Source organism: Babesia bigemina (assembly GCF_000981445.1).
Source record: "Babesia bigemina genome assembly Bbig001, chromosome : I".
NCBI lineage: Eukaryota > Apicomplexa > Aconoidasida > Piroplasmida > Babesiidae > Babesia > Babesia bigemina.
In genome coordinates this window covers 1,521,771-1,549,199 of record NC_027216.1, presented here as the reverse complement: position 1 = coordinate 1,549,199, position 27,429 = coordinate 1,521,771, and the positions used below count along the sequence as shown (strand labels likewise).

The 27,429-nt window shown below is 49.0% G+C and overlaps 10 protein-coding genes across 10 annotated transcripts; 6 read left to right on the top strand and 4 right to left on the bottom strand.

Moving 5' to 3' along the window:
* Positions 1–424: 424 nt before the first annotated feature.
* BBBOND_0107110 (Zinc finger C-x8-C-x5-C-x3-H type domain containing protein, putative) lies at positions 425–2,185 on the bottom strand (the record flags this gene model as incomplete). The annotated part of the gene is made up of 1 exon (XM_012911134.1): positions 425–2,185. The coding sequence occupies one exon, from the start codon at positions 2,183–2,185 to the stop codon at positions 425–427; it is 1,761 nt and encodes a 586-aa protein (XP_012766588.1).
* An 843-nt stretch (positions 2,186–3,028) lies between these two features.
* Positions 3,029–5,219, bottom strand: BBBOND_0107100 (peptidyl-prolyl cis-trans isomerase, putative; the record flags this gene model as incomplete). The annotated part of the gene is made up of 8 exons (XM_012911133.1): positions 3,029–3,097; positions 3,133–3,344; positions 3,381–3,584; positions 3,642–4,495; positions 4,536–4,836; positions 4,873–4,962; positions 4,998–5,045; positions 5,171–5,219. The coding sequence occupies 8 exons, from the start codon at positions 5,217–5,219 to the stop codon at positions 3,029–3,031; spliced, it is 1,827 nt and encodes a 608-aa protein (XP_012766587.1).
* Positions 5,220–5,639: 420 nt separating this feature from the next.
* On the top strand, positions 5,640–7,031 carry BBBOND_0107090 (hypothetical protein, conserved; the record flags this gene model as incomplete). The annotated part of the gene is made up of 6 exons (XM_012911132.1): positions 5,640–5,925; positions 6,056–6,495; positions 6,532–6,653; positions 6,693–6,758; positions 6,796–6,921; positions 6,965–7,031. 6 exons carry the CDS (start codon positions 5,640–5,642, stop codon positions 7,029–7,031), a joined length of 1,107 nt encoding a protein of 368 aa, XP_012766586.1.
* Positions 7,032–7,660: 629 nt separating this feature from the next.
* On the top strand, positions 7,661–9,685 carry BBBOND_0107080 (asparaginyl-tRNA synthetase, putative; the record flags this gene model as incomplete). Its single annotated transcript, XM_012911131.1, has 8 exons — positions 7,661–8,470; positions 8,509–8,583; positions 8,697–8,807; positions 8,846–8,908; positions 8,946–9,074; positions 9,111–9,424; positions 9,461–9,502; positions 9,538–9,685. 8 exons carry the CDS (start codon positions 7,661–7,663, stop codon positions 9,683–9,685), a joined length of 1,692 nt encoding a protein of 563 aa, XP_012766585.1.
* A 1,233-nt stretch (positions 9,686–10,918) lies between these two features.
* Positions 10,919–12,386, top strand: BBBOND_0107070 (hypothetical protein; the record flags this gene model as incomplete). The annotated part of the gene is made up of 2 exons (XM_012911130.1): positions 10,919–11,242; positions 11,280–12,386. 2 exons carry the CDS (start codon positions 10,919–10,921, stop codon positions 12,384–12,386), a joined length of 1,431 nt encoding a protein of 476 aa, XP_012766584.1.
* Positions 12,387–16,067: 3,681 nt separating this feature from the next.
* BBBOND_0107060 (hypothetical protein) lies at positions 16,068–16,700 on the bottom strand (the record flags this gene model as incomplete). Its single annotated transcript, XM_012911129.1, has 2 exons — positions 16,068–16,254; positions 16,372–16,700. The coding sequence occupies 2 exons, from the start codon at positions 16,698–16,700 to the stop codon at positions 16,068–16,070; spliced, it is 516 nt and encodes a 171-aa protein (XP_012766583.1).
* A 1,757-nt stretch (positions 16,701–18,457) lies between these two features.
* On the top strand, positions 18,458–21,874 carry BBBOND_0107050 (phosphatidylinositol 4 kinase, putative; the record flags this gene model as incomplete). The annotated part of the gene is made up of 1 exon (XM_012911128.1): positions 18,458–21,874. The coding sequence occupies one exon, from the start codon at positions 18,458–18,460 to the stop codon at positions 21,872–21,874; it is 3,417 nt and encodes a 1,138-aa protein (XP_012766582.1).
* An 81-nt stretch (positions 21,875–21,955) lies between these two features.
* BBBOND_0107040 (hypothetical protein, conserved) lies at positions 21,956–22,894 on the top strand (the record flags this gene model as incomplete). Its single annotated transcript, XM_012911127.1, has 2 exons — positions 21,956–22,732; positions 22,769–22,894. 2 exons carry the CDS (start codon positions 21,956–21,958, stop codon positions 22,892–22,894), a joined length of 903 nt encoding a protein of 300 aa, XP_012766581.1.
* Positions 22,895–23,036: 142 nt separating this feature from the next.
* On the bottom strand, positions 23,037–25,276 carry BBBOND_0107030 (DEAD/DEAH box helicase protein family, putative; the record flags this gene model as incomplete). Its single annotated transcript, XM_012911126.1, has 4 exons — positions 23,037–23,874; positions 23,914–24,649; positions 24,688–24,790; positions 24,830–25,276. The coding sequence occupies 4 exons, from the start codon at positions 25,274–25,276 to the stop codon at positions 23,037–23,039; spliced, it is 2,124 nt and encodes a 707-aa protein (XP_012766580.1).
* Positions 25,277–26,074: 798 nt separating this feature from the next.
* BBBOND_0107020 (hypothetical protein, conserved) lies at positions 26,075–27,400 on the top strand (the record flags this gene model as incomplete). Its single annotated transcript, XM_012911125.1, has 1 exon — positions 26,075–27,400. The coding sequence occupies one exon, from the start codon at positions 26,075–26,077 to the stop codon at positions 27,398–27,400; it is 1,326 nt and encodes a 441-aa protein (XP_012766579.1).
* Positions 27,401–27,429: the final 29 nt, after the last annotated feature.

Sequence of the window (27,429 nt, the reverse complement as noted above, 5' to 3'; positions counted from 1 at the left end):
TACGTTAATTGCACGATATTGGTTTTCTCACGAAAGTGATATGGTACGCGAAATGAGCTCCTCGTTGCCGGCGCCCGTAGAAGGATGCAGCGTTGCGCGCAAGGATTCTACGGGTAAGCGCGGCAAAAAGTTAGCAAAATACGGGCAATACCGTGATATAATAATACTTAATAATGGAAAAAGTCGGCGGATGTTGCGCAGCCGACTGCAAAATCGATTTGACGCCGGCCGGCTCGCTAAGGGCTGGAGATGCTCGCAAAGGCGGCAGACGTCGTCTTCTTGTGGCGCTACGTCGTAAGTAGAACTCTGGCCGAATTTCAGATCGTAGTATTGTTGTCTGCGTGCCGCGAAATGCTACGGCCACTCGAGCATGAATCAATCATTGTCAACAGGAGGTGGGATAGCCCTTGGTTGCTGGCGCCCACTACTCCGTCTCGTCGCTTTCGCTGGACGTGGCAGATGAGGAGCTGTCCTCTTCGGAGTCGACGAGCTCGCAATAGAAACCGCTGACGGCGCTCCACTGGTTGGCTTCCTCCTCAGCCTCGCTCTTGCACGTCTCCTCGGCGGGAGTGCTCGGCACAACGGGGGCGCCGTCGTACAGCATCCCGCGGATGCTCGTCAGTAGCTGCCAGAGGTTGTACGTGTCCTTGCATATTTCGTTCATGTTGGCCTGGTTGTCCGCCTTCTGCACGCACTTGCCGGCGATCAGCTGACACTGCTGCGCCACCGTGCGGTACACGTAGTCCAGCAAGCTGGAATTCACCTCCTTCGGCTCGGCGCCCTTGACCGGATCCTCCTCCTCGCTCATACACTGCAGTGATAACGCATGGAGCACTGAAGAGGCATCCTTCCAGCCGCCCGCATTTCGCTCCACGTTCGGCCCACCGGGGCGCTCTGCTCTCGACGGCTGCGCCGACTCGCGCTGCAGCGGGTTACCGCCAGTCTTGGCGGCGGCGTCACGCGCTTCATCCATCCGAAGAGAGCGCTGTAACATCGTGTTGAGGCTCTTGATGGTGCTGGCAGCCAAGGGTTTCTTTGACGTGGAGTTGGATTCGCCGCACGGCATACGATCATACCACGGTAGCGAAGTGCGACCAATGGCGTCAGAGGATTTATCCTTATTCGAGGTAGGCCGTAAAGGGTTCGAGAAGGCTTCAGATTTCGTGGTGATGCCATCAACGCCGAAACTTGGGTTTTGCGTGTTCACGCTCGACAGCTCGTCCGGGAATAACATCGGGAACGCGGACGATTGGGTCCTAAGGTTACCGTCGGTGGAAGTTGTTTGATCTAATCTATCCTCACTCCACCGCATGTTTTTAACCTTTTCGCAGCTTTCGGAGGCAGTTTGGTCGATTGGGAACGAGCTCAGCAGCTCCTCGTTGGACCTGCAGAAGCGGTCCAGTAGCAGCGCGTTACGCTCCTGCGAACACGTAGGAGAACGCGGGCTCAGCGAAGATTGGCCGAAGGAGTGGGTCTTCTCGAGGCACGAAGTGCTGCGAGGATTGTAGCTTTGCCATCTCGACAGCTGGTTGATTGGCTCCAACACTTCCGAATGCGGTGGGAAACTCGGCGACACTGAGCTGGGACTGTTGGTAAGGATGCTGTGCTGATTCAGCTGAGAGAATGCTCCGTAGAGGGCGCCCCTGTGGCCATCATGTATGCGCGCGAGTCGCTGCTTGTCCTTCATGTGCCCACAGCTGCTGACGCCGCTTTGGAATCCGCGAACGTTGTCCACGATGGTCACATGCTTGAACTCCGGGATGTGCAGCCCGCGCTTACGAGGAAGCACGTATTCACGAGGGATGCGGTACTCAGCAAGCCCGTGCACCTTGTGGCAGTAGTACGTCCTGCAGTTTCCCTCCCTGTAGGCGTCGCAAATCTCGGTTTTGTACACCAGCGGGTGGTAGTGCATCTCCTCCAGCGAATGTGCGAAGGCGCAGTTGTTCCCCCGTGGGCAGGTATTCTTCAGGATCGACGTACCAGGGCCAAGCTCGACATCCGGGCATATCGCAGGGATGTAGCGCAGGATCGTCGAGTCTCGCAGGTAGAAAGGGCACCTACGCGCCCAGTACACGTTGTGCGAGTAGTTGCAGCGCTCCACTCCGAAGTCGCACCGCATCGACGCAGCCATGGAGCAAACCTTGGTGCGGAAGCGCTCGAGGTCCTCCTCACTCAGAATCGGCATCTTCTCAGAGTTGGTCGACGTACGCGATCTCTGAAATGGCGCCGAGCGAGTGAGACGCAGAGTAACGCACAACGGCGCCGGTGGCGGGAGGCTTTAAAACAAACTGACAAAACAATGCTCAAAAATTACGCTCCGAGTCGAATATCAAATGAAAGGCGGGGTTTTCATTTGACTAAGAAGCCAAAGCCGTATACGTCAGCCAGCAAAGCGTAGCGGCGCAAATATTGCCGAGGGGACTGTCAGTTGAACAGGAAAATATATAAACGTAAGTAAAGGTACACACCCGGCGAATACTGTATCACACTCTTACCGACACAATCGTCAAGAGCTGCAAAATGTTTAGTGGTCCGCAAGCATCTCAGCCAAGAGGAAAAATTGCCAAGCCAAGCTAACCAGCATCACGAGCAGATAGCCACCAGCTAACAATAAACTTACATATAAAAACAAACAAACTGTCTACGAAGAGCTGGGCCTGTGTTGTGCGAAAACTACTATGCAACATGAAAAATCGCGGCATACGGACTCCACGTTTTTACTGCAGCGGTGAATTTTTCAGAGCAGGGAAAGCTCCGGGGGGCTGGGCGGATGGGACGTGTCGTTGTCCGCTGCGCGCCCAAGCAGCGCGGAATAATCGTGCAGCTGCTGGGAAATTTTGCTCGGGGAGGTGACAGTGACAGCTGGCTAACGCTGGCTTCGATTACCAACCACTTGGCAGCTACAAAGCGCTAAAAAAAATTAATGGGCGGCCTTTTTGACGTAGAGCAATTTTTTGTGATGCTTATTCACCTGAAAACGGGAAATTGTGCGGCCAACGTGCAAACCGCCGAAGAATGCACTTGGCCATCACATCACCGCCTTCACGTTGATGATGGTGACGTCAGTCAGCGGCTTGTCGTCGCTGTTTGTCGGCACCTGGGAGACGTAAGGAGTCATTTGTAAACACGTACCCGCTCTATAGCCTGCACGACATCGGTGCCACCGATGACCCGCCCGAAGACCGTATGCTTCCCGTCCAGCCAGGGGCACAGCACAGTAGTGATAAAAAATTGCGAGCCGTTGGTGTTCGGACCTGCATTAGCCATTGACAGCGTAAACGGCCGGTCGTGCTTGAGGTGTGGCACGATCTCGTCCTCGAACTCGCTTCCCCAAATCGACTCGCCTGCAGCACTCCTCAGACACCAGACACTGAACCTACCACCGGTACCGTCTCCTCCTGGGTCGCCGCCTTGAATCATGAAATTGGGGATGACGCGGTGGAACGTGCAGCCGTTGTAGTACCCGTTGAGCGCGTGCACCGTGAAGTTCTCCACGGTACGTTTGCAGTCCTTGTAAAACAGGCGCACGTGGATGTCGCCCATGCTGGTGTGGATCACGGCCTCGCGTGCAAGGCGTCCGCCTGCTGCATCCGATGTCAGAGCTGAAAAAGGGTGTCGGTGTGAGAGCTGCCACGACTTACTGCGCGCAGGCGCCGAGGTGTCACGTGGATCTGACGCGGTGCCGACGTCTCGGCCTTCCAGCTCTTCCTGGCTGGGCTCGCGGTTGCTGAAAACGTACAAACGGTTTTTCTGGAAGCCAGTTGCGATGACAAGCGGGTCGAGGGTTTGGTTGGCACCCGACCCCGCAGAACCCATATGGCGCTTCCTCGAGACGTGCTGCATGAGGTCCAACTTTAAAAATCGCACCGAGTGCTCCAAACGCCCAATTATACGCACCAGCTTGTTATTCACCACGTTAACGACCTTAATTCCCAGCATACAGGGGTAAATGAGGTAGTTGGAGGACGAGTCGAAACAGAGGCCACTGTATTCCCCACAGTCGACCCCGACCTTGAAGAGCTCCACCTCGTAGGCCCTCCTCTTCAAAAACTCGGCCGAGTCCATGTGGAGCACCGCCGACTTAGGGTCGCTCTGCACGGCGGAGTACATCAGCGCGCTTTCGTCGTACACGCGGTAGAGCTTCAGCGTGCGGAACCGGAACAACCTGATGAGGCCGTCGTGGCAGTGCATGGCCGCCAACTCCCCATTCGGCGAAATTGCGATCGAAACCACGTGGGTCTTCACCTTGTGGAATTCGTAAAGGTCGGTCTCCCCCTTCATGCGGAACGTGAGCTGCGAGTGCTTGACGGGGAACTTGAAGGTGTTGGCGTCGAACACGTCGACGTCGCCCAGCCTGTTGGCTGCCAAGCACACGTCGAAGCGCGCATTGTAGACCAGGGTGTGGATGTCAGGGGTGGCGATTGCGAGCGAGCAGATCGCGGTCGAGCTCATCGTGGGCTTGAAGAGGGATACCCGGCTGTCACCAGCGGATGCGCTGCGGATACGTTATTCGCGGTGAGCATATCGGAACTCACATAGCAACAATAGTATGTGGAGAGGTGTGGTTTGAAATGAATTCGAAGCACAGTGGGACGAAGTTCAGCGACACCTTGCTGACCACGTCGAAGGACGCAAAGTCGATGTGGTTGTACGTACGGTCGAGCGATATGCTGCCCAGGAATAGTCCCTCTCGCGAACCGCGCATCTGCGTGATTCGGGCCTTGTGCGCCTCTATCCGCTTGACGAATTGCACGCCGTCGTTTTCGTAGTACCAGAAGCTGATGTAACCATCGTCGCTCCCGGTGGCGATGTAGCGCGTGGGTGCGCTGCAAACAACTGCGAACTATGATACAGCGATTGAACGCAGCTTACCGTGTCGAACTGTCGTATTGTGCACGAAGCTGCGCTCGTATCTACTGGCATCGGGGAGGTGCTGCAGGTAGATCGAGTCGTTGATTTCGACTGAGGGTATTTGGATTTTGTCGCTCGCAACGTACCCTTGCGCTTGCGAACGGCCTTCGGGGGCTCTGGAATGGGCAGAGGACCTGCGAACCAATTATTCAGTGTATAAAAATGCGAGCTGAGTTACCAAAATGCGTTGATTATGGCGCTCATAGGGAAAAAAATGAAATGGTAGATTAGACAAGATGAAATGGGAGTACAGACTTACCGAACTCCTCCTCACCGCTGCTTGAATCTGCTGGCGGAGGATCACCCATCTGCAACGGCAAAGCGCTTATTATTCACAACGTCGATATCTGGATGCGCGTCACAGCAGCACGTTCAGAAGCGCGAAGTCCAGACGATGGAATGGCAATTGAAATTTTTTATGCTGAGATTGAATGTTGTAGAATAATGGGCGGATAGTGCCTTTGAATTCGTTGTCAGCGCCTTGGCTAGGAGGGCGGATGTGTAACCCACCAACCAGCTACTAGATTCACGATGCGAGGTGGTAAAGTCAACATAGGCATGCCTAACGTGCGCCATAACACTACAATGCGATGGATCACGCTTTTTTAAACTGTATCTCTTCATTGTGTGGAGAAATGTGCCGGAATCTTCGGGTACGCATCACCCCTGCCGTGTTAGCCGGGAAGAAATAACGTGATTCCTCGTTGCATAACAACCTTCCAGACGTAATGTCGCAGAGCTGTACGTCTGCGACGCGCTATGGCGACGACAGTGAAACGTGGAGAGCCAGAATGTCGCTTTGGCTGCCGCCACCGTGGTACCATGTCTTGCCGCACCTCGAAAAATTCAGGGAGGCGAGTAACATGCATATCGATCTCTACACGGACAACAAAGACGAAGTGCTGGGAGGGGAGATATATCACCTTATGTGCAGGGAGGGAAACATATGTACCCTCTGCACTAACTTCACGTACCGTACGCACCTCAGCAGGGCACGTGACGCAGCCGCTAGGGGTAAGTGGAAATTGGTAACGCCAGTATCATGGTGAAATGGTCGCATGAATAGATTTGCGTGAGTTGGTTAATATTTCGGATCTTCAACACTACTTGTAAAAGCGAAATTAACATTTTAACTATGCGGCAGATGCCATGGCCAACGGAGATGAGACTGCTGGAAGCCAGTCACCAGGCTCCAGCGTGGGCGCTAGACTGTCCGATTTTAACGCCGACGAATCGTCTGACGAGGAACCAGCAACACAACAGCTCGCGAACAGGCCCGCCGTAGTGTTCCTCATCTTCACCAAGGAGGACATCGTGAAGCTGTCGGTTGAGATGCTGCGGCAGCGCATCACGACAACAATCGAGCTATTCCAAGTTCTGTATCCGAATGTGAAGATATTAGTAGTAATGCATGCCGTCAGGTTGTACGCCTTGCACGGGCAAAACTCGCCGACCGACAGCCAGTCTCCACAGAGGGACTCGCAGACGCCGGTCATGCACAACCTCACGCTAGACGATATCATATGCTCGCTCATGATAGAGTACCAAGTTGACGTCGTGGAAGCAGAGGATGACGTCGAGCTGGTTAGCTGTCGAAGCCGAGATAATAACATTTTGCAGGCTAAGTTCATCGTAGATGCTGCATCGGCGGCGGAGCTCTGTGCGACACGCAGAGGAGCTTCGGGTTTCAGAGCGAAACCGCAAAGCAACTTATCGCAGGATACATCTTTGGCTACGAATACGTAGGTTACACGCTCACGGCTGCTAACGAAGTTATGCAGGTGGATCACGCAGCTACAACAGATACCTGAATTAGGTCAGGAAGCGGCCACCGCCATCGCAGAGATGTAAGACACATGAAAGGCGCAAAGAAGTTACTTTTAGGTATTCAACACCAGTTGAAGTAATGGAAGCGATAGAGGACTCGCCAGACAAACTCGTGGAGTCACTGAGCAACTTAAGCTCTGGCACACGTGGATCCAGGAAATTGGCCACCGCAATTGCCAATAGGTAATAACAACTGACGAGTCTCATGTACAAACATTATGTGCAGGATAGCCACGCTTTTTTCGCAGAATGTGGAACCAAACACTTTCGTGATGGACAACTGTGACTCCTAGGATTCCTTAAATGAAGCACGTAATATAGAATCGTTGAACAATATAAGTCGCTTCAATGTAATGTTGTATTTGTATTACGCTTTACAGGCCTTGAGTGTGTTACACAAAGCCTTGTAATGACTCGATTCTTTTGTATCGCATTCGTGTGTAGAATCACGAATTTCAGTTGCTACACTTGGTTAGCAGACGCTATATTGCTCATGGATGTTAATATTAATAGTCTTCTAAAATAAAATTTTAACTTGAGGCGATTAATCCCTTGTATGGTGATGTATATGTGCCATAACGCCACTCAGCGATCTGCCGCCCAGGAGCCATAACTGGATGTTTTTGCTGGTAGGGTATCTTTTGTCTTCCACGTGAAACATTAAAGTTTCAATCATATTCGACCTGTGGGACGATTCCGCTTGACGACAGAATTACGTTTTGGCGACTGTACGGATAATAAAGCCATGGAAGGCTGCCTCTGGAAGTGCGATGAAGCACAAAAGGCACTCTCAACAACTAATAGTTGAACAAAACATATTTACTGATAATGTATATCCTGATGGTGCCAGAACGGTATGTGAGTCAGTCAAGAAGAGCGTAAAACAATGAGGATTCATTCGGCATTTGCCGCCATAGGCGGCATGTACCTAACGGGGAATAATAGTAACGGCATCGAGAAAAGTCGTTACCTTAACACTGCGCCGCAATATGCATTCCTAGTTAGTAGATTCGATGGTTTAACTGATAGGTCATTATTCGGCATTAGGAAATCAGACCTTCGGCATAGACAGGGAAAACTCGAAACTCCAAGCGATAACCGATGCGAATCAATAGAGAGCGACAATTTGCCGGATGGATCACACTTCAAACCATGTAGAGTGACTTGTGCCAACTTGTCTCGTGAAATGCAATCTCGAAGCAAGTCATCCACGGATGTATTAATCGACAGTGGTGGAGAGGTGCCGAAAACGGAACTAGGAGAATTCTGTTTGAACAACACGGATAAAAGCTTATACAAACTAGTTGCTTGGGTTAAAAAACTTGTTATCAATCGCAACAAAACAGGATCTTATCTCGAGGTGGTAGACGGGACTACACCAATGCATGTGGAAGTGGTCATCAGAGATACCCACCCTAGCTATGCTGCTGTTTCAGATATAAATGTTGGTGATGCCATCACAATAGTGGGTAATTTAGAAAAAAAGTGTTCTGGATCTGATAGTGTCCATCCTGCCGTACAGCTGGTGGTTACCAGCGAGGCAAAAGGACACGTGTTCACGCACCACCGAAACGAAAGAAATCAAGAAGAAACCAACCCAGTTGCGCTTAACGGCAACTACCCATTAATGTACTTACGTGAGCATTGCAATTTCAGAGTTAGGAATCCCTTGATACAAGCAATTTTTAGAATTAGGGCGAAAGCCACCGAGGAGCTTTTCAGAATCCTACCGGTTCGTATATACAGGTTACATATTTCACTCGGTTGCAGGATATGGGATTTGTTCATGTCACAGCACCGTGCTTAACGAGTATCAACTGCGAAGGTATGGGGGAAATTTTCAAGGTACGGCAATTATAATTCAAATAGCAACTCATCCATCACCACAGGTAGTTCCACCCAACGTTGATAACGAACGACAGGTATTGCCTCAATTTGCATTAACACGCTGTACACAGGGTCCAACTACATTTTTAAGCGTCTCAGGACAGCTTGAACTGGAAGCACTCTGTTCTGGAATCAGCCGAGTCTGGAAGTTTGGGCCCGCTTTCAGGGCGGATAGGTCCGACGTTGGTTTTACGGCACCAATACATCACAAACGTTACAGACGCCTAGGCATTTATCAGAGTTTTGGATGCTTGAAGCGGAAATGAATGACGTAACGCTATCTGTAAGTGACACCATGTCGAAGTGTGATGCGTCGTCAGGAACTCACCGATGCCATCCATACGATAGTCAAACGAACTGCGAGTGCATTATTGACTGAATGTAGAGACGACTTAGCCGTTATCAGTCAAAACGGAGAAGCAAAGGTAATAAATAGATTGCAAAATCTGGTAAGTGCCATAGCTTGTAGCACTGAAACAATGCAGCATTCCTCAGCATTGAAAACTCTAACGTATTCCGACGCGGTAAACTTATTAAATAATCACAAGTTGACTGGTCGAGAATGCGAATACGAGCATATTAACTGGGGTGAACCGCTAACTGCAGCACACGAACGTGGATTGCTGAAGCTGCTGGATCACCCCATGATTGCCGTGACGCAGTATCCTGCCTCTATAATGCCATTTTATATGGAAAGACTAACCAATGGGACTGTCAACAATGTGGACGTCATCGCAGACGGTGTGGGAGAAATTGCGGGAGGTTCTATCAGGGAGGTACAATATCATACTTTGAAAAGGTGTGTCTATAAAAAATGATCTAATTGTTACAACAGAGCGATGCAAGAGCACCACATTGAGGGCTCCGAATATGATCAGTGAGTTGGATGTCACTAGTATCAAAGTATTGCAGATACTTGGAATTGCGCAAGTTCGGGAATGTTGCCCACGGCGGATTTGGAATAGGTTTCGAAAGAATGCTCATGTTTCTCCTCGGCATTAACAACATTAAGGAAGTGATTCATTTTCCAAAACTGAGGAAGAAATATACTGTGAAATAATTAGAATGCCAAATACATGCCTAACATGAGGTGTTATACTTGCTGGTTCAGGTGAATGTCGACGTTTCCGGAAACGTTGGAAGAACTTACTTAAAACATTATACCTGTACGCGTATTCTAGATATACGATGTCGTGTGATTGATTATCTACAAGAACACAATCCTCTGTTGTTATTTGTCAATATAACACGCGCTTCGTGTGAGGTAGCGTCAGTTATTGCAATAATAGTCCGTGTATATTTTTGTTTTTACAGCCAAACAATCTATTGAGATTGCTTGGGTATTAACTATTCTGACTGGTACACTCTGTGGACCGGATACCACGGAGAACCTCAATGTCGTGGCGACCAAGATGATCCCAGTCAGGGCAGGTATCATTTTTAGTGGAAAGCTACAGCAGAAGCTTGGAAAGCACATTTCGAAGGTATATTGTATATCGAACCCTCAATATTGTGAAGGCATGAAAAACTCGCCGGTGGTAGGCAGCGCCTTCGTGATGAGGCAGTTAAGGTACGAGAATGTCAACAAGGGATCATAGCCTCTTCAACTGGAAGTGAGGATAGTGGAAAATGTGGTTCATAGTTTCAAAACTCTCATGGTCGTTCTCTCTGAATCCCACTCTCATAAGGCTCTTATGGCATGACAAGTACCTCTCAAGAGTGAGCCTAGGTAAAGTCATGGGGGCGTCCATCAGTGAGTCCTGCAGAGTGGATTAAGGAGAGGGTTACCATCTACTACTAGCTGTAATTGGTCTGTTGAAGTAAGGCATATACTAGCGTGATTGGTATCGTTTAACTGTTCTAAGGTACTACAATTTTGTGGGCCCCGTGAAGTACATTTGTGATTACATTGTGAAGGCGGTTGTCTAGAGCAGAATCGAATATTCGTATCTCCTTTGGGAAATATTTTTTTATAAAATAGTTTGTCACTTTTTAACTTATTCATGATGAACGAGTTCCTTGACATTTGTGACTTTGCGCTAGTTGAGCTAGGTTATCATTCTGGGGTGAAATGAATTGTGGATGACAATCACATCACCTATAACCTTGTAGACTCCTGCACACCATATCTATTGCCACCTTAACCTCGATTTGACTGTTATAAAACTCACTACACAGTACCACATGCGATACTCAATCTTGATATTTCTTTTCCTGACGCATATGATATACTAATAGCTGTATATTAGAAATACATTTTAGAAGGGGCGAATGATATAGCGGTAAAGCAACTATGGCGCATCAGTCGCAAGTAGGTACGCCTGTAGAATCTAAGTATGATACTTTGGGCAAATCACTGTACAACTTGGTGTCTTTCTTTGAAGGCTACGACCAGCAGGTGTTGTCCATGTGTATGAGGGCTTTCGAGTTGACATTGGGTTTTTCTCAGTCTCAGTTGTCTACATTGGCAACCGTATCTACTATGTCCCGCATGGGGTGCTGCATAATTTGGGGGTTGCTGGTTGACAGTTATAATTCTAACTTAGTACTTGGTGGAGGTCTGTTGGTGATGGGAATGGCTTCGATATTCTTAAGTTCCGCGTCACATTACAAAGTGGTAAGTTATGGTTTTTACGCTGTAAATGCACTTGCAGATTGTGTTCTTGCGCTTTTTACACGGCTTTGGATTTGCCTGCGTCTACCCTGTGCAACAAAAGATTGTTGCTGATTCAACTAGTTCAGTGGGAGACAAGAAAGAAAGGGAATCAAAGGCTAGTGGTATGTTCACCATATTTCAGGCTTTAAATTGCATTGGAAGATTGCTATGCGCTGTCATAACCACCCTTATTGCACGCAAAGTATTATTGGGATATTATGGCTGGCGCACGTCCTACGTTGTGTTAGGCTACATATGGATATTGTTTGGTACGGCAATTATATTTGGAATGAAAGCTGAGCGTTTACAATCTACGGATGGTTTTACGGCACTGTTACGTGGATCCTTTGAAGGAGCTTTTAGGAGATCAACAACATGGATTTTGATATTTACATTATTCATCGCAGAAGCTCCAATGTCTGCTTTTAATTATATGACCATATACTTGCAATATTTGGGCGTATCTGACACGATGGCCGGAGTTGCCGTTGCAGTTACGTTGATTGGCGGAGCAGCGGGTAGCGGTGCTGGCGGTGAAATTATAAAGCTAATTGCGAAAGAAGCTGACGGCCCCGGAGAACTAGGTTCTGGTATCGCAGTGATGGTAGTCCGACTGGTTGTGTGCCTATTATTTTTCTTAGGGAAACCACCATGTAGTAAGTTGCTTTGGTATCACTATATAGAGTTGGCGGCGCTAGGTGGTACATTGGTAACTGTTGGTGGTGTGGATAGGGCCCTTCTGAAAAAAGCAATTGAAGATAAATATCAAGGCACAGCAGCTGCCATGATTCGTACCATATCCGGAATAGCAAGCAGCGTGGTTCTCTTCCAGGTTTGTGCATATTTGACGGAGAAGGTGTTCGGCTATGTCCCCTCCAGGGAGTCGTTTGATACAATGGCTACGGATATTAAAGAGAGAAATTCGGAAGCCCTGAGAAAATCTATGATGTACATTATATTGGCAGGGACATTACTTAATGTTCTTTGTTATGGAGCATTATTTGCTACATATAAAAGTGATAGGGGCAATGTGGAATCAACAAATAAGGAACACGAAGAGAAAGCAAAACCATTACCTGTATCGTCATCATCACCATCAAATTAAATTTCTTGCGGCACTGTTACATCAGGGGTCTACTTTTTGGTGTTTTGCGCGGTTTGATGGTTAGAGATCTTATACATAATGAGTTCTCACTGACGTCTATGATACTCATACGACAATGACTCATTGATACATTGCCACATTCTGTTGTCTATGTTTAATCAGTCCGTGAAAAATCTCTTAGTATGACAGTTATGCTACACTTGGTGGCATGAGAAACAAAACTATTCGTTGTTCACTCCGTAATTCACGATTGAATTTATTAACGCAAAAAAATTTTTGTCAAGGATGAAAAGAAATTTATTATTTATGCAAATAGAAGTGAGCATAGGACATTAATGAACGCAAAGAAAAACTTCAATTGCTAAAAATTCAGACAACGGTTGACGTACAACAACGAGTATATACACCGCAATGCGGCTATGAATATGTCTGCCGTGAATTTCTCAGGTGGTGCACATAATCACTGACGTTTAACTCGACTAACTGACCCCGAAAATGTTGTTTTCGCCGTTGACCAACGTCGTGTCAGTTACCATCAGAACAGCGTGCCGGATGGCAATCATTGTGCCAACATACCCCAGGGGCCTCAAAGACGCGCTATAGAATCCATTCTATTTGCGCAAGTTGGTTTAGTAGAGTTTATAATTCTATGTTGGATGTTGCTTTTTGCCCAAACAAATAACAGTTGAAAATTGTTTACTTTAATTGAATGACAATTTTTCAAACAAAGTATTGGATAAATAACTTTTTATAATGAGCACTAGTATTGTCAAAACAAATTGCGAGTTCCTTAATTTGACAAAATAATGCTAGCCTATAAATATGAACGTGTTGTCTGCTCGTTAGTTGTATGCAACGTTGCGGATTACTGTTATGAACCCTTGACTTCTCAGTTGTATTGCGCATAAAATAATTTGCGCGCTGAGCGTTATGTGGCATACGCATTAGATGTTCTCAATCAAACCACGTAAACTTAGCGAATCTATAACAAATTATTGCAATTGAATGCCATTGTAGACTTGGACTGTTAGTGTGAACATTCAACAAGCACGACAGTTGCTCAGCAGCCCACAAATCACATATCTACAGCCTATATATTGCATACAAATTATCTCACAGATACACTGCAGATTACAGTACACATCATGTGCCTGTACCACCTTCATTCACCTGAATAACGGAACTTCAGCCAGAGCCCCGACTAATATGCTTCTGCGTCAGAGATGAGTTTTAGCGAATCACAAAGAGCTATATAGGTACGTATTCTTTTGATGCTATCTGGAAAATTTTGCGACTAAAATGTAAAATGGCATTCATTTTACCGCCTCGATCTAGCCTTATATGCTTTGCTTAATGGAATTAAGTAAGTAGATGAGCATATTTCATGATCCGATATGACGCAATGATTACAATATCTGTATGATTGAATCGTTACAATCGTATGTCCACCTCTTTCAACATTCATATAACTACTCCACCAAACATGACGAGCAGCGTAGACTAGACAGCCGGAGAACATACGTCGTTTTATTGTTTATTACGTCATTAATACACATACACTCTCGTATCTATTTAATAGATTTACAGGTTATGGCGTGTTAATCTTTTATTGTTAAACAATACATTTCTTACAATCATGGGTAACCGTGTTTAGATTATTCGGCATCGATATGCATTGGCACTGCATTAATTCAGGATTGTACGAGCTCACATTTATTACAAACACAAGTATAAGTAGGGCTTGAACAGTTAGTTAAAATAATTGGTACTAATATCCCCTGCGGATAAACTAGATTGGGTACACCAACATGGCGCCCAGTATGTAACCATATTTTCAACTATACGTAATATTTTGGACCGCATAATGTCTCATACGTCACCTCCCAATATCGATTATTAATAATACATAAAGATGCAAGCGTCGCATGTTTGAACGACCATTAAATCTATCACCGATATCATGAAAGATGTTGCGGAAATTTGCAACTAAACGGATATGATTGATTACATGCTTTAAAATATTTCGACTATGACTACGTGTAGTGTCTTATAAAGCGATTCGTATGACGTTTGCGACGCATTTTGGACTAAATTCCGGCATCGTTTATGGCACATGTGTTAAAGGAATTTACCATTTATCTGACGATAGCAGTAATTAATAGACATCTAAATCAATCAACACAAATCCATGAACTTTCTATTGATGATTTTTAGGTTCTTATTTCATACTTTCCTCTGTCATTGCAACAGATGGAACCCGTAGAATATCTGACGCAGCATAATCCGTATGAACGGCGTCAAAAACACATATCTCACATCTATATATGTTTTATAGTGATATGCCCTGCATATTGTAGCGCATGATGGTATATACGTATGTGTTGACGGAACAAAGATACTGCAAAGTCGTAAATACAAACGTCCAGCGGTACATTTAATTCTCAGTTCGTCACAAAGGCATTAGACATATTCGTATGGAATTCTTCGGAGTTCAATGTATCTTTCTCAAATAATTCCCTCACAATTGCAGCATGAAACGTGGTCATGCTGATGTTTAACATTTTAGGCACTGTCTACATTCTTCACCTCGCGTGACGCAGAATAGAGACGATAGGATTGACGGTTTCGACTTCTGGAAAAACTAATTATAACACTAAATATACTGTGAAAAGAATAACAGTTTTGTATTGGCCGGAATAGCGTGTGTTTTTCTTCCATGCTAAACCTATCTACCATGCAGTCCATAAATCATTACGATAATATTTTGAGGAACTCCAACAAAACCCTTAGTCAAAAGATATAAAAGTGCGTTAAATACGATCATTTTCGCAATCTGAATCTGCAAGTACGTTTGTCCTTATTCAGCAGCATATATTCCTTTTTAAGTTGAGGATGGTGTTGACGTCACAGAGGTGTGAATGTCCAAACTTCGACTGCGATGATAATGGATGTAAGTGTTGTACTTGGTGTTGTCCGAAATGTAAGGATGGTGACTGCCCTCATAGTGTGGACACATGTAAAAACAAGCACTATGAATGCCCCGCCGGAGGATGTAAGACCAGATGCCCAGACATGTGGAAGTGTTGGTGTAGATGTTGTAGGACCCACAAAATCATTCTCATGACCACCCCGATGGTCATCATTGCCATCGTTTACATCATATATATTCTCGTCTGGGCGCCGAACTCCCCCTTGGACAAATTGCGTTCTTACTTCAGTGGTTACTACCCTACCCTAGATCGCGAAGATATATATGACTAATGTATATATGGTTTACCTTAACTGATAAGTCATTATATAACTTAAAACTGCCTATATTAATTTCTGTAGCGGTATGAATTACCATCTCTCTATACATTACAGGAATATGGGACGTGACATCTAAAAATGCTCTCCTTTATTATTACAATATCCACTAGTACATCCCACTGCAACATCTCATATGAAGCATAGAAACGTTGTGTTCTAATGGAAATTCAGTGTTATGGTAATAATGTTTTTAAAGAACATAGCGCCAACACGACAAAATATAATGATTTTAGAATATAATTAAATTGATTATTTTTTACGCATGTTATATTAACTTTTACTGTTCTCCATACGCTTGGATTCTTCTATTTTTTGCAGAAAAGCGTACATGCTACATGAGTTGCACTCCTAAATGAAACATTTACTCATGAGTCAGTGCAACAGGAAAGCTTCTTTTAATTGCATATTACACTTGTCCACATCTCTCAACAATAGCGAAATATCCACCAACGTCTGAACATAAGTCAATCCTATGTCTACACCCACCTTGTCGGCCCTTTGCTGATGTTCGCTCAACTTCGCAAGCAAGTAAGAGTGCTGTCTCCATACAGATGCACCACTGAATGTCAATTAAGATAACTAAAATGCAGCTGAAAATACGACAGAGATGCAGTCTCCATTTAATACACCTCCATAAATGCCAGAATGCATGTATAAATTGAAAATAAAAACCAACCTGGGCAACGATATTCCTTCATTGAGCGCACCGTTCATTACTGGTGTGCAGTGATGCATCTTCGACCTCTTATTACTGTTGACTGAACTTTGAGTTGGTATCTCTCTCTGGAAAGATCGTTTCTTCCGCCACGATGGACTGTTAAGCACATCGTAGCTGTTTCTTGCAGATGAGCTCTGAGCTAAGGTGTCATCGTCTAATATCGTTGCTCTATAGAACGGATTAGACGATCTGCTTGCAAGTGAAACGTTATATGAGTCTGTGGCATGTGTAAGGTCATCCGGTAGCATGCTGGACCCAAACAGATTCTTTCTTGTCGGAGTTTTCATTGGGCAGCAATATCTATTTCACCCGGGAACAGACACACACAGATGATCTAACACGTTCTCAATGACGGTGGAATGTCGTATAGTATTGGTGCATCAAATGTGTTATAGTTTGATGAGCATATAAACCTTTGCCACAATGGCAAAGGCGCTAGGCGGGTTTAGCCGCCACGCAGAGTGAATTTTCACTGAGCTGCTTAAAGACGCAACTTGAAACTACACGCTGGCAGATTAGCCGGCATTTCATGTTCGTACTGATCACATCATGAAGGACATACTGACATACAAAAGTTGGCCTAAGAATAGAGATTCTGCGACAATTTCACATACTAATACGAAGGATATAATTACAGTAGTAGTACTTCTGCTCGATAGTACACGGGAACCCGAAATGTGCGAGGATTGTGTCAAGTAACCATTGAATGGGCTGTCAAAATACTATTCTGAAAATCAGAAACAGACTTATTTATGCTCAAAACGGCTACGCAAATTCGCGAAATTTCGTTAATGCAACGAAAAAATACACACCTCCGAAAGGCCGTACTTAGTGGCCGTTGCGTGGTGTTACGCCTGCATATGCAAGTGACGAAGTGATCAGTTCAACGCTGAACATCGAATTCGCCTTCTTGTGACCATACAAGTATCGCAATAATGGAACAATACTGACCGTATTGATTTGATCTGGCCGGTCATCTCAGCGTCCATCACTTGCCGGCCTCTCAGGGCCAAAGTGGCATACTCTATCGAATAGGGAAACATTGCAGGGCATGGCCATTTAGTTGGCGCAACAAACCGATTATTTGCAAAGGAAATATCCTGCCAGCCCGAGAATGGAGGAAAATTCGCATACACATGACGGCGAAGCCGTTGAGGTGTTCGACGCAAGTTTGACTGAAACCGTTGACGCTGAGCCAGGCATGCCCTCCAACGGCTATGAAGCGTCTAATGGTAATTCTCATGAAAACACAGAGCCGGCCTCTAACATGGACCACCAGGATTCAGAACACGATGACTTGCAGGTACAGGTAGGATCGGTGGAGGCAGCTCCGGATGCTCAGACCGGTGTAGAGCAGAGCTATGATAGACACTCGAAAGAAGAATATGGAACTATTCCCGATGTCGTAGATGATGAGGTGGACGGTAGCAACGGCGATGACTTAGTTGAGTCTGTTGAGGGTGAAACACGTAATTCGTACCCTTACGAGCCAGAACAGTCAGAAATTGAGTCTAAACAAGTTACACCGAGAATGGAAGAGGCTGCTAACATCGCTATTGATACCTTCAATGGGTCCAATATCAAGGAAAGCCACGATGTGCAACCATTTCATGAGGACGATGCGGCGGAACTCGAAGAAAGAGTGAATGTAAACAGTAGCGCACGGCAATCAGACACACTTAGTGAGTCGGACGCCGTGTTAAATCAGGAGGTTGACGAATCCGCGTATCAGCCTGATGAGGTAGAGTCGGAATATGTCGAGGGCAGAAGAGAGGACGATACTCCCGGTAGTTACACGGAGCGAGTCCACATCGACGAAGAAGATATGTCAGTATCACACGATCAAAGTCAGCAGTCCATAGTTGATGTCGAAGATAAACCTGTCAATGATCCTATTGAGGAGGAACAGTCTGCTGCCGTATTGGAGGAGAGGCGTTCTAGGTCTACCAGCTTCATTGAAGAAGTAGATGACGTCAATGAGGATGCCAAAGAATCGAGTGATGATGAGCAGTTTGATGTCGATACGAAACATTCCACGGAGCCAATGGATGAGAATTACGATGAAGATGAACCTGAGCACATGGCGGCTGCTGAGATGGAACACCTAGATGCCGATGCTGGCTACGTCAATGATGCTAATGCGGTAGATCAATCCGATCCTGAGATTGAGGGCACGTATTCCAGGACTTCCAGCGTTGTGGACAAGCTAGATGACGAAGACGAGTTTGACGATTCTAAATATGCTAGCGTGGTGGGACAGTCTGGTGTTGAAATGAAGGATGAAGCTCCTGAATCGTCTAGTGACATGGAGCAAGCAGACGATGAAAGTGATAGAGAGCGTTCCAAATTGGCTGCAGACCTTGCTGCGCCAATGGTCCTAGGTAGCGGCGAATATGAGTTGGATGTTGATCAACAGTCACAATTAGCTTACAATGAAGAGCGATTATTATATGAGCGTAAGCGCCTATCATACACGGAGGATGAGGGTGAACAAAGTTTTACAGACAGATCTGTAGATGTGTCATCTAGGGACCAATCTCCCGCAGACATGTTAAGAATGTCAGAACGACATCGCGATGACACAGATGATGAATTATACACCAGGGGTGAGGACCAGCATGCTGAATCGCCACGGTCGGACCAATCGGTTACCCCCAGGAACTTTGACAAAACAGACGACATCATGTACGGAGACCAGCCATCCAATGCAGACGTTGCCGAATCTTCAGATGATGAACAACGCGATGAGTCTCCTCATACGGTGTCACAGGTCGACCGCCAGAAATTCGAGGTGATCAAGGGTGATTCGGATGATTCCCGCTACTCGCCCAACAGCAGCGACAGTGAGGAAGACTTCCGCGCCGATACTCCTCGTCCTGAGAAATCAACCCAATCGGAATCTCTGGAGACGGATGATCGTGAACGTCAGGATTCCGTGCAGTCGGATGAGCCGTCAGGTTCGGAGACGTCGAAGATCAGCGCTGCGAACAGCGAAGCTGGGGCCGAATCAACTCAAGGCGACTCAACCCCAAAGTTGTACAATGTGTCTAACAAATCTTCACGAAAACGCAGTGATAATGTGACACCGGGCACCAGCGAGAATCCGCTCGACATCACCGACTTCATAGTGGACTCGGGGAGCTTGCTGCAGCTCTACCAAAACGACTACTTCGACGCCTATATGCACATGCACCATCTCTATTACAAGAAGGAGGCGGGCGTGCACGAATATCTGGTGAACCTCCTGTACTCGAAGCGCACAGACAACGAGGTGATGTTCTACTTGCCGCAGCTCTGCCAGCTCTCGATTTCAAAATACGGCAAATCGTCGCTTCACAGGTTCCTGTTGGACAAAGCGTCCACTTCGATGCATTTCGCTCTGAAGCTGTCGTGGTTCTATCAGGCCATTATATCGGACCAAGCGTCGAAGATCGGCCACCTGGCGCAAAAAATGACGCAGGAAACGGAGATGGCTGTCGTCAACAGCAAGCTCATATCACCGGTGGCGACCTGCCTGCCTCCAACTGAGGACAGGGAGCTCAACCTGTGCTCCAAGGGCCTGCTAATTCGCAGGGTTATTATACGGGCGATACGTGCTGGGCACGACAGTGGCTTCAATACATCGACCGAGGTAGATTTGTTGGACAGACCCAAGCTGCCCTCGCAACTGAACAACAGTGCGATGGTGCTGACGTGTGCTACCTCCAAAGCGAAATTCCACACTCCCTACGCCAAGATCGGAAATCCTCTGGAGTTGGACCTGCACCCGTATGTCGACTGCCCCGACTCAATGCAGTTCGAGCTGGAACGGCTGATGCTGAAGCAGCGCAGACTCGACTATTTCAACATGCTTAGCAACTTCGTCAAGCTGTGCATGGACATCTCTAAGTTGCTGACCACCGTGTCAAAGCGTGACGCGCGGCAACCGCTGCTGGCGCTATTCGCGAAGTCGATGAACGAGTGGATGCTGATGCAGCGCTGCACCGTCGCAGCCTACGAGGAAAGCTTCGCATATAAGGGGCTGTCTCTGCCCATGCGTAAAATGGGAAGGGACAAACGCACAGGCATTCCATTCCAGTTCCTGCGCATCGTAGAGGAGGAAACAAAGATCTTCCTATCCAAGAAACGCGCGCCTTTCGTGTTCTACTTTGAAATCGCAAACCTGGATGAGGATGTGAGGCAAATTTCACGCTCAGACGACCGTAATGCCATCACTGACGCCACGTTCAGGGACCTCGGTGTCTATGTGGCTATCGTGAAGGACCTGGTGTCATCCGGGCTGCTGGACGTCGCCGACGTCTCCTGCATACAGAACCCGCTGGACTGCATCAGGTACACCATGGGAATGTTGCCACCGGATGTTCTGAAGCGCTACGAGGAGCGTAAGAAGGAGTTCAAGAGCGGTTCCATAGCCAGCTGGAGAGGAGGCGATGACGAAGACGCCTCCTTCCTCATTTCGTCCGTCCATGAAATGTCACTGGGTGCAGGCAGCGAATACGGCGACAACAGCGCCCGCAGCGAGCACTCGCCCGCCAGGTCGCAGTCGGTAGTGGAGACGAAATACCCGCTCATCAGCAAGATGTCAGCTCGGGAGGCCCAGGCGGTCATATTCCCCGAGTTGCTGGACGACAAGAAAAAGCGCATCAGGCAGTACAGCCCCTACGGCAAGCTGGAAACGTGGAATGTGAAGGCTGTAATCATCAAGGGAGGGGACGACCTCAGGCAGGAGTACATGGTCAACCAGCTGCTCACGCTGTTCCAGCAGATCTTCGCCAACGCCCAGCTACCGCTGTGGCTGAGGCCCATCGAGATCCTCGTGACCGGGCCGAATTGCGGAATCATCGAGTTTTTGCACGACACGTGCTCTGTGGACGTTGTGAAGCGCAAGTTCAACGTGGAGTCGATCGCCAAGGCGTTCGAGCGCATCTTCGCCGACAACCTCTTCGAGGCGCGCAAGAACTTCATCGAGAGCCACGCAGCGTATTCCGTAGTGTCCTACCTGCTGCAGATCAGGGACAGGCACAACGGCAATATACTGCTCGACAGCGAGGGGCACGTCATCCACATCGACTACGGGTTCTGCCTGTCCAACACGCCTGGCAACATCAGCTTCGAGACGTCGCCGTTCAAGCTCACCAAGGAGTACGTTGATGTGATGGGTGGCGAGACTTCGGACAACTTCGAGTACTTCAAGACTCTGGTCATCCGCGGTCTGCTGGAGGCCCGGAAGTACATGGACCGCATCGTGCTGCTGGTCGAAATGATGACTGGCGCGTACAAGATGCCGTGCTTCGTGGCCGGAACGGCCTACACCCTGGATATGCTCAGGGAGCGGTTCATGCTCAACCTGTCGGAGGACGTGTGTATCGACCGCATCATGGCGATGATCGACGAGTCGCTGAACAACTTCACCACCGTGCAGTACGACAACTTCCAGAGGCTCACGAACGGTATTAAGTAAAACAGTGCTGTTATAATATCATATATATAGTAACGCTTAGGCGGCCGTCGTCCCGCCGCGCGGCGCTCAGTTCGAATAACGATGGACAATGAAGGTGAATCGGAAAGCGCGACCCAGGACTCCGTGGACAATGTACACCACCAAATAATCGAGGATTCCATCGACAAGCTGAACTTCGTCAGCCTGTCTTCCTTCGACGCCAACAAGGAGCTGCACTCGGCGATCGACGAGGATGCGTACATCATCAGCAACGTGGTGACCCGCATCGGGATTTCCAAGGCGCTCGAGCACGGCGTGAAGCTGTCTTCCATCATCAAGGCGAAAGCGCTGAGGCTCAATGAGGCAACGGCGCTTGAGGTGCTGGGCGTGGTCCTCAGGACGTTCTGCAACAACTTCGCGGATGGCGAAGAACCCGTGCAAATCCAATCGCAATCAAACCCCTCAGATCGCACTCTAGACTTCACCAAGCTCTCGAAGTTCTTCTCCTCCAGGACCCTCGGTTACTCGCCGATCACATGGGACACGCTGCCGCAACCGGCCGGCGAGCAGCAGCCGCAGTCGGTGAAGCGCCGCCGCGTGCAGCCAACGCACACTACCACCACTATCGGTCCGACCAGGGAGGTTTCGACGATGATCGAGTACAACGAGACCTTGGAGACTGAGAAGCATACTGAGTCCGTTAGGCACAAGTTGCTGGAGGCGTCGCAGAGCACGCCGGTTTCGTTCTGGGACTTCGTACTCGACGAAGACCCGCAGAATGGCTACAACAACACGTGCAGGAACATATACTCGCTAACCTTCCTTACCGTGAAGGGGCTATCCACCTTCGAGAAGGACGATAATGGAATCAAGATACAGGTACTCCATCGCAACACAGTCTTAACATTGACTTAGGGGCTCCAGGATCCTGACGAAGGCCGCGAGAATGCGCAGGGGATCGTCACCGGCCTCTCCTACGACACCTGGCGCAAAAAGGTAGAAGAACGCAGCAAAAAACGACGACAGGACGGCCAGCGATAACCACACATTACACTACACTACACAACACTACAAAAACGCTGGCCAGAAAAGTGGCGGCAATGTAGGAACAGCCCTGTCAATATATACCTCTACTGGGTGAAGTGCACTAATCACAGACACAACTGCATTATGAGGAGCGTGTTTAGCGCGTAAGCACTTCGTTGCGCGACTTCAGGTACTCGATCGCCTTGAGCGCAGCCTGGGATGCCGCGCTTGATAGCGGTGCCGTTTTGGCTGTCCTTGCCGGCGGCTTTGACGGTTTGGAGACCTTTTTAATGGTACGCGTGGTTTGGGAAACGCGACCCATTCCCTTGTTGACACGAGTTGGAGCCGGTTTTGGTGTATGCGTTTTCCCTCCAGCTCGTGCATTTGCGCCCTTGCCCTTAGCGGCTGAGTGACCTGCGGCAGCTGTGCCGGGAGCAGCGCTTTGGCGGCGATCTGGCAAAAGGTCGCCAGGGCGCTGCTTCAGACAGTACGCCGCCGCGTAGTGGCCAAGGTGGAGCTTCTTAAAATCGAAAGTGCGCCTCAGTTCGCGCGCGTAACTTTTGTACGACTGCACCGCGGCGCGGAACGCGTTCTGAGCGTGCGACAGCAGCTCCGGGTCGTCCGAAACGAGATCGGAGAAGCAGTTGCGCAGGAAGGATATGTTGTACCCCTTGAAACTACGCAGATGCTTGGGCACGAAGGTCTGCTCGATGTAGGACCACACGAGCCCCTCCATCACCTGCTTGACGTGTATGCCCCGCTGGCGTAGCGCCTGTATGAAGTGCACCTCGTGCGGCATGAGCAGCAATATGGCGTTTCCTTTGCCACCCAAGCGCGCTGTGCGACCTGAACGGTGAATGTACTCCTCCAGTTGCTGCGGGGGGTCGTACTGGATGACGCGGTCGACCTTGGACAGGTTAAGGCCCCTGGAAGCCACGTCGGTCGAGACCATAATTGTCCTCTCCTGGCTCATGAAATCGCTCATGTACCCGGCGCTGCAACACCATTTGCAATCAAACACGAAGCAAACCCACCGATCGTTGGCTTCCATGCTGCCATGGAGCATATGAATGGGCACTTGGCCGAACACGGGCAGCCCCTTAGGTCGCCCCTCAATTGGGCCCTTGAACTGCCTAGCATCCTCGCCGGTCATAAGCTCGTACTCATCAATGGTGTTCGAGTAGCTGTCCAGCTTCTTGGCAACCTTGGACGGGAGGTCGCGTTTCCCCTTCTTGGCGCCGGCGACGGTCGGCCACGTCAGCGACTGCAGCAGCCGGTGGAAATAGACCACCGTCTGACAGTTGGCCACGAAAATCAGTACCTTCTCGCCATTTGAGACGTATTTTAGCAGCAGCGAAATCAAGCATATGAGCTTGTCCTTGCACTCAACCACCACGTATTCGTGCGTCAGGGTTGACGGCATCGCAAGGAAGTCGTCGTCGACACCGATGGTCTCACGGTTTGTGCGCAGGCAGAAGTCGGCCAGTTTGTGCACCGCATCCGTCAGAGTAGCCGACGTCATGACCGTCTGCAGCTTCCCCGCCGACTCCACATCCCTGGAGCTCATGAGGAACTTGTATATGCCGCGGATCTTGACTTCGAATCCCATGTCAAGCAGACGGTCGGCCTCGTCCAGCACAAACATGTCCATGTTTGACACTTTAAAGGAGGCCGTGCTCTCGCAATGGTCAAGGACACGCCCCGGCGTGCCAATGACCACCGTTATCCCCTTGCGTATCTGCGCCTTCTCGGATTTGCGGCTGTCTCCCCCTGCAAGCACTGCCAAAGCAACTTGTGGAGCAACCTACCCTTCAACGCTGCGACGACTATCCATGGGAACGGTCGCGCCAATTTGCTGAACGTGTCCTTGGTTTGTACCGACAGCTCGCGGGTCGGACATATCATCATAACCTAATACGCGTTGACAAATTGCCATTCTACACCACTTACGCATGTTCCATCCTGGCGAGTGATCTTAGCTCCATTTCTCGGGCACACAAGCCGCTGTAGAGCCGGTACCAGGAAGGTCAAGGTCTTGCCGGATCCAGTGGCGCTGCGGATCAGAACGTCACAGCCGTCCAGAATCCTTGGGATGCTTCGCGACTGGATGACGGTCATCTGCACGAACCCGCAGCTCGACAGTGACCGGATAACGCGGTCACTGAGGGTGCTGCTGAGGTCGCTGTAAGAACCCGAGAAGAGCGAGGGGTCGCCGAGGCTCACTGCATCGTCCCTGTTCGGCGCCACCGCCGCAGAACGCCGAATCGCAGCAGCTTCGCGGCTTTTATCGTTTGGCTGGACCTGCGACGGTTGCTCATCGTTGATTTCCCCGTAGAATTGCGATAAACGGCGGCACAGCGCCAAGTTGTAGCGCGAATGACCCTGTGTCAAACGCATTGTGACAGGGAACGCCACAGTACGGTGGTGGTGAAATATTTTAAATATTCATAGAAACCTTATAATGATACTACCCCGCCTGTCTGTAGAAAAGGCGGCAGACACCGGCAGGCGGTGATCAGGTCAGACCAAAATTGCCCAAAAGCAATGGCACATGGAGTTACACAGTAACCCACGGGTTGCTATATATAATGTTTTCCGTACCAGTAGCCAATGCAAAAGGCGAACTTATAGGATTGAACGCAGAAAGGCATAACACAGTGTGGAAGGCCAAACGCCTGTTCTAGTTCCATCAGCTGGCACGAATGCATAAATTGTTACTGCGAATGGCTAAACCTGTAGCCTACAAGGCATTTCATTGAACCGCTTCAATCGGCACCCATGGCAGTACCGGTACCGAATTAAGCGAGACACACACTAACCGGACCTACTGAAAGATATCGCGGGAGGCTCGATATACCTTTGTAATGTTGACAAACGCCGTTATACACACCGAAGCAACATGATTGTGTCGCGGATATATGTTTGCGCTCACACATATAAGAATTTTCACGCAATAGGTAGGCAGCTTCCTAAATATACATAAAAACAACTGCACCTACACGACGACATAAACGTAAGTCGTCTCTTAAGTGTAGGTCCGGTTGCTCGAAGAGCCGGACGCGTATCGCTTCCCATGCCACGCACTCCCGCGCGCTCTGCGTGTAGCGCTACAGCAGCCCGAGGAAATTGCTGCTAGTCATCTATCCCACGGACCGAGAACCTGCTTACTATATGGGTAATTTCATGGTGAAACAAATGGCTGAGCAAAAGGGCGCAGACGCCAAGGAACAGGCGAAACCCGAAACCAAAAAGGTTGAAACGCCTGAATTCCTCAGGAAAGACAGCACCCTTTCCACCAAATCTGTGTCTAAAATGGTCGCTACGGCGACACAGAGACATGACCGCTGGTGCTTTGAATCTAACGCGAAATCGTCTCAGGCCGATGCGAATGAACAGTCCAGTGCGCCGAGCTCCCCTACGCGGGAGTCGCTAAAGAGGATTCCCACCGGGTGTGTAAAGGCTGCAATCAACTGCTTCGAATCCGGTCCGCAAACTGAAACTGGAACGGCGGTTGAAAAGAAACCTGTCACGGAATCGAAGGCAGCCGTCCCGGCCGCCAAGGTGGTGCCTCCCAAGCAGGTTCAGACTGTGTTCGAAAATAACCCAGTGGCCAAGTCGACCGCCACCATCAGGGCGTGCGATGCAGTGCCGTTCCATGAGGCGCCTTCGGTGTTCGAGAACGAGCCCGTCGCAACCTCGAAGGCCGATGCGAGGGCATGCGACTCCCTGCCACTGCGCCAGGCCGAAGCCGTTTTCGAGAACAATCCAGTCGCCGCCAGCGCTGCGGATGCCAGGTCAAGCGAGGGCAATGTCACGAAGGTCACCAGCGGAACTTTCGAGAACGTCCCGCAAGGGAAATCGATGGCGGATGTGAAGCACAGTGACAAGGTCGCGAGATGCTCTAGCGGCATGTTCGAAAACACCCCCAAGGAGAGGTCGTCGGCAAGCGTGCGACACAGCGACAAGCCACCTGCTGCTGAGAGCCAAGTGTTCGAGAATGTGCCCCAGCTGAAGTCGAGGGCGACGGTTAAGTACAGCGACCCAGTCGCGCGCGGATCCAGTGGCACCTACGAAAACACGCCGGAGGAGAAGTCCAGTGCCACTGTAACTAGCAGTGATACGCTTAAGAAGCTCTCCAGCAGCACCGGCGGTATCGATGAAATCTCAGGTGAGCTTAAATCAAGTGGCAGCGTCAAGTACGAGGATTCCATGACGACCACTGCCAGCGCCGTCTTTGAAAACGAACCCGAGTTGAAGTCTAAGGCTTCGGTGAGATATAGTGACGTGTTGGATACGGCCGTCCAAGCTCTCTCCGAAAAGGTTTCAGGCACCTTCGAGAATGAGCCGGCGCTCAGGTCCAGTGCGACCATCAGGTACGACGAGAAGCTGCAGAACACCCACTCCGGGACGTTCGAGGCCCAGAAATCTGAGAAAAGCTCTGCCGACTTCACGTCGGGTGGCTCTCTGATGAACGAACTGCACGCCACCATGGCTGAGTGCCGTATCGATTCCGACAAGTGATTGCCAAGCGGAGTTCTCCTAACCCCGCA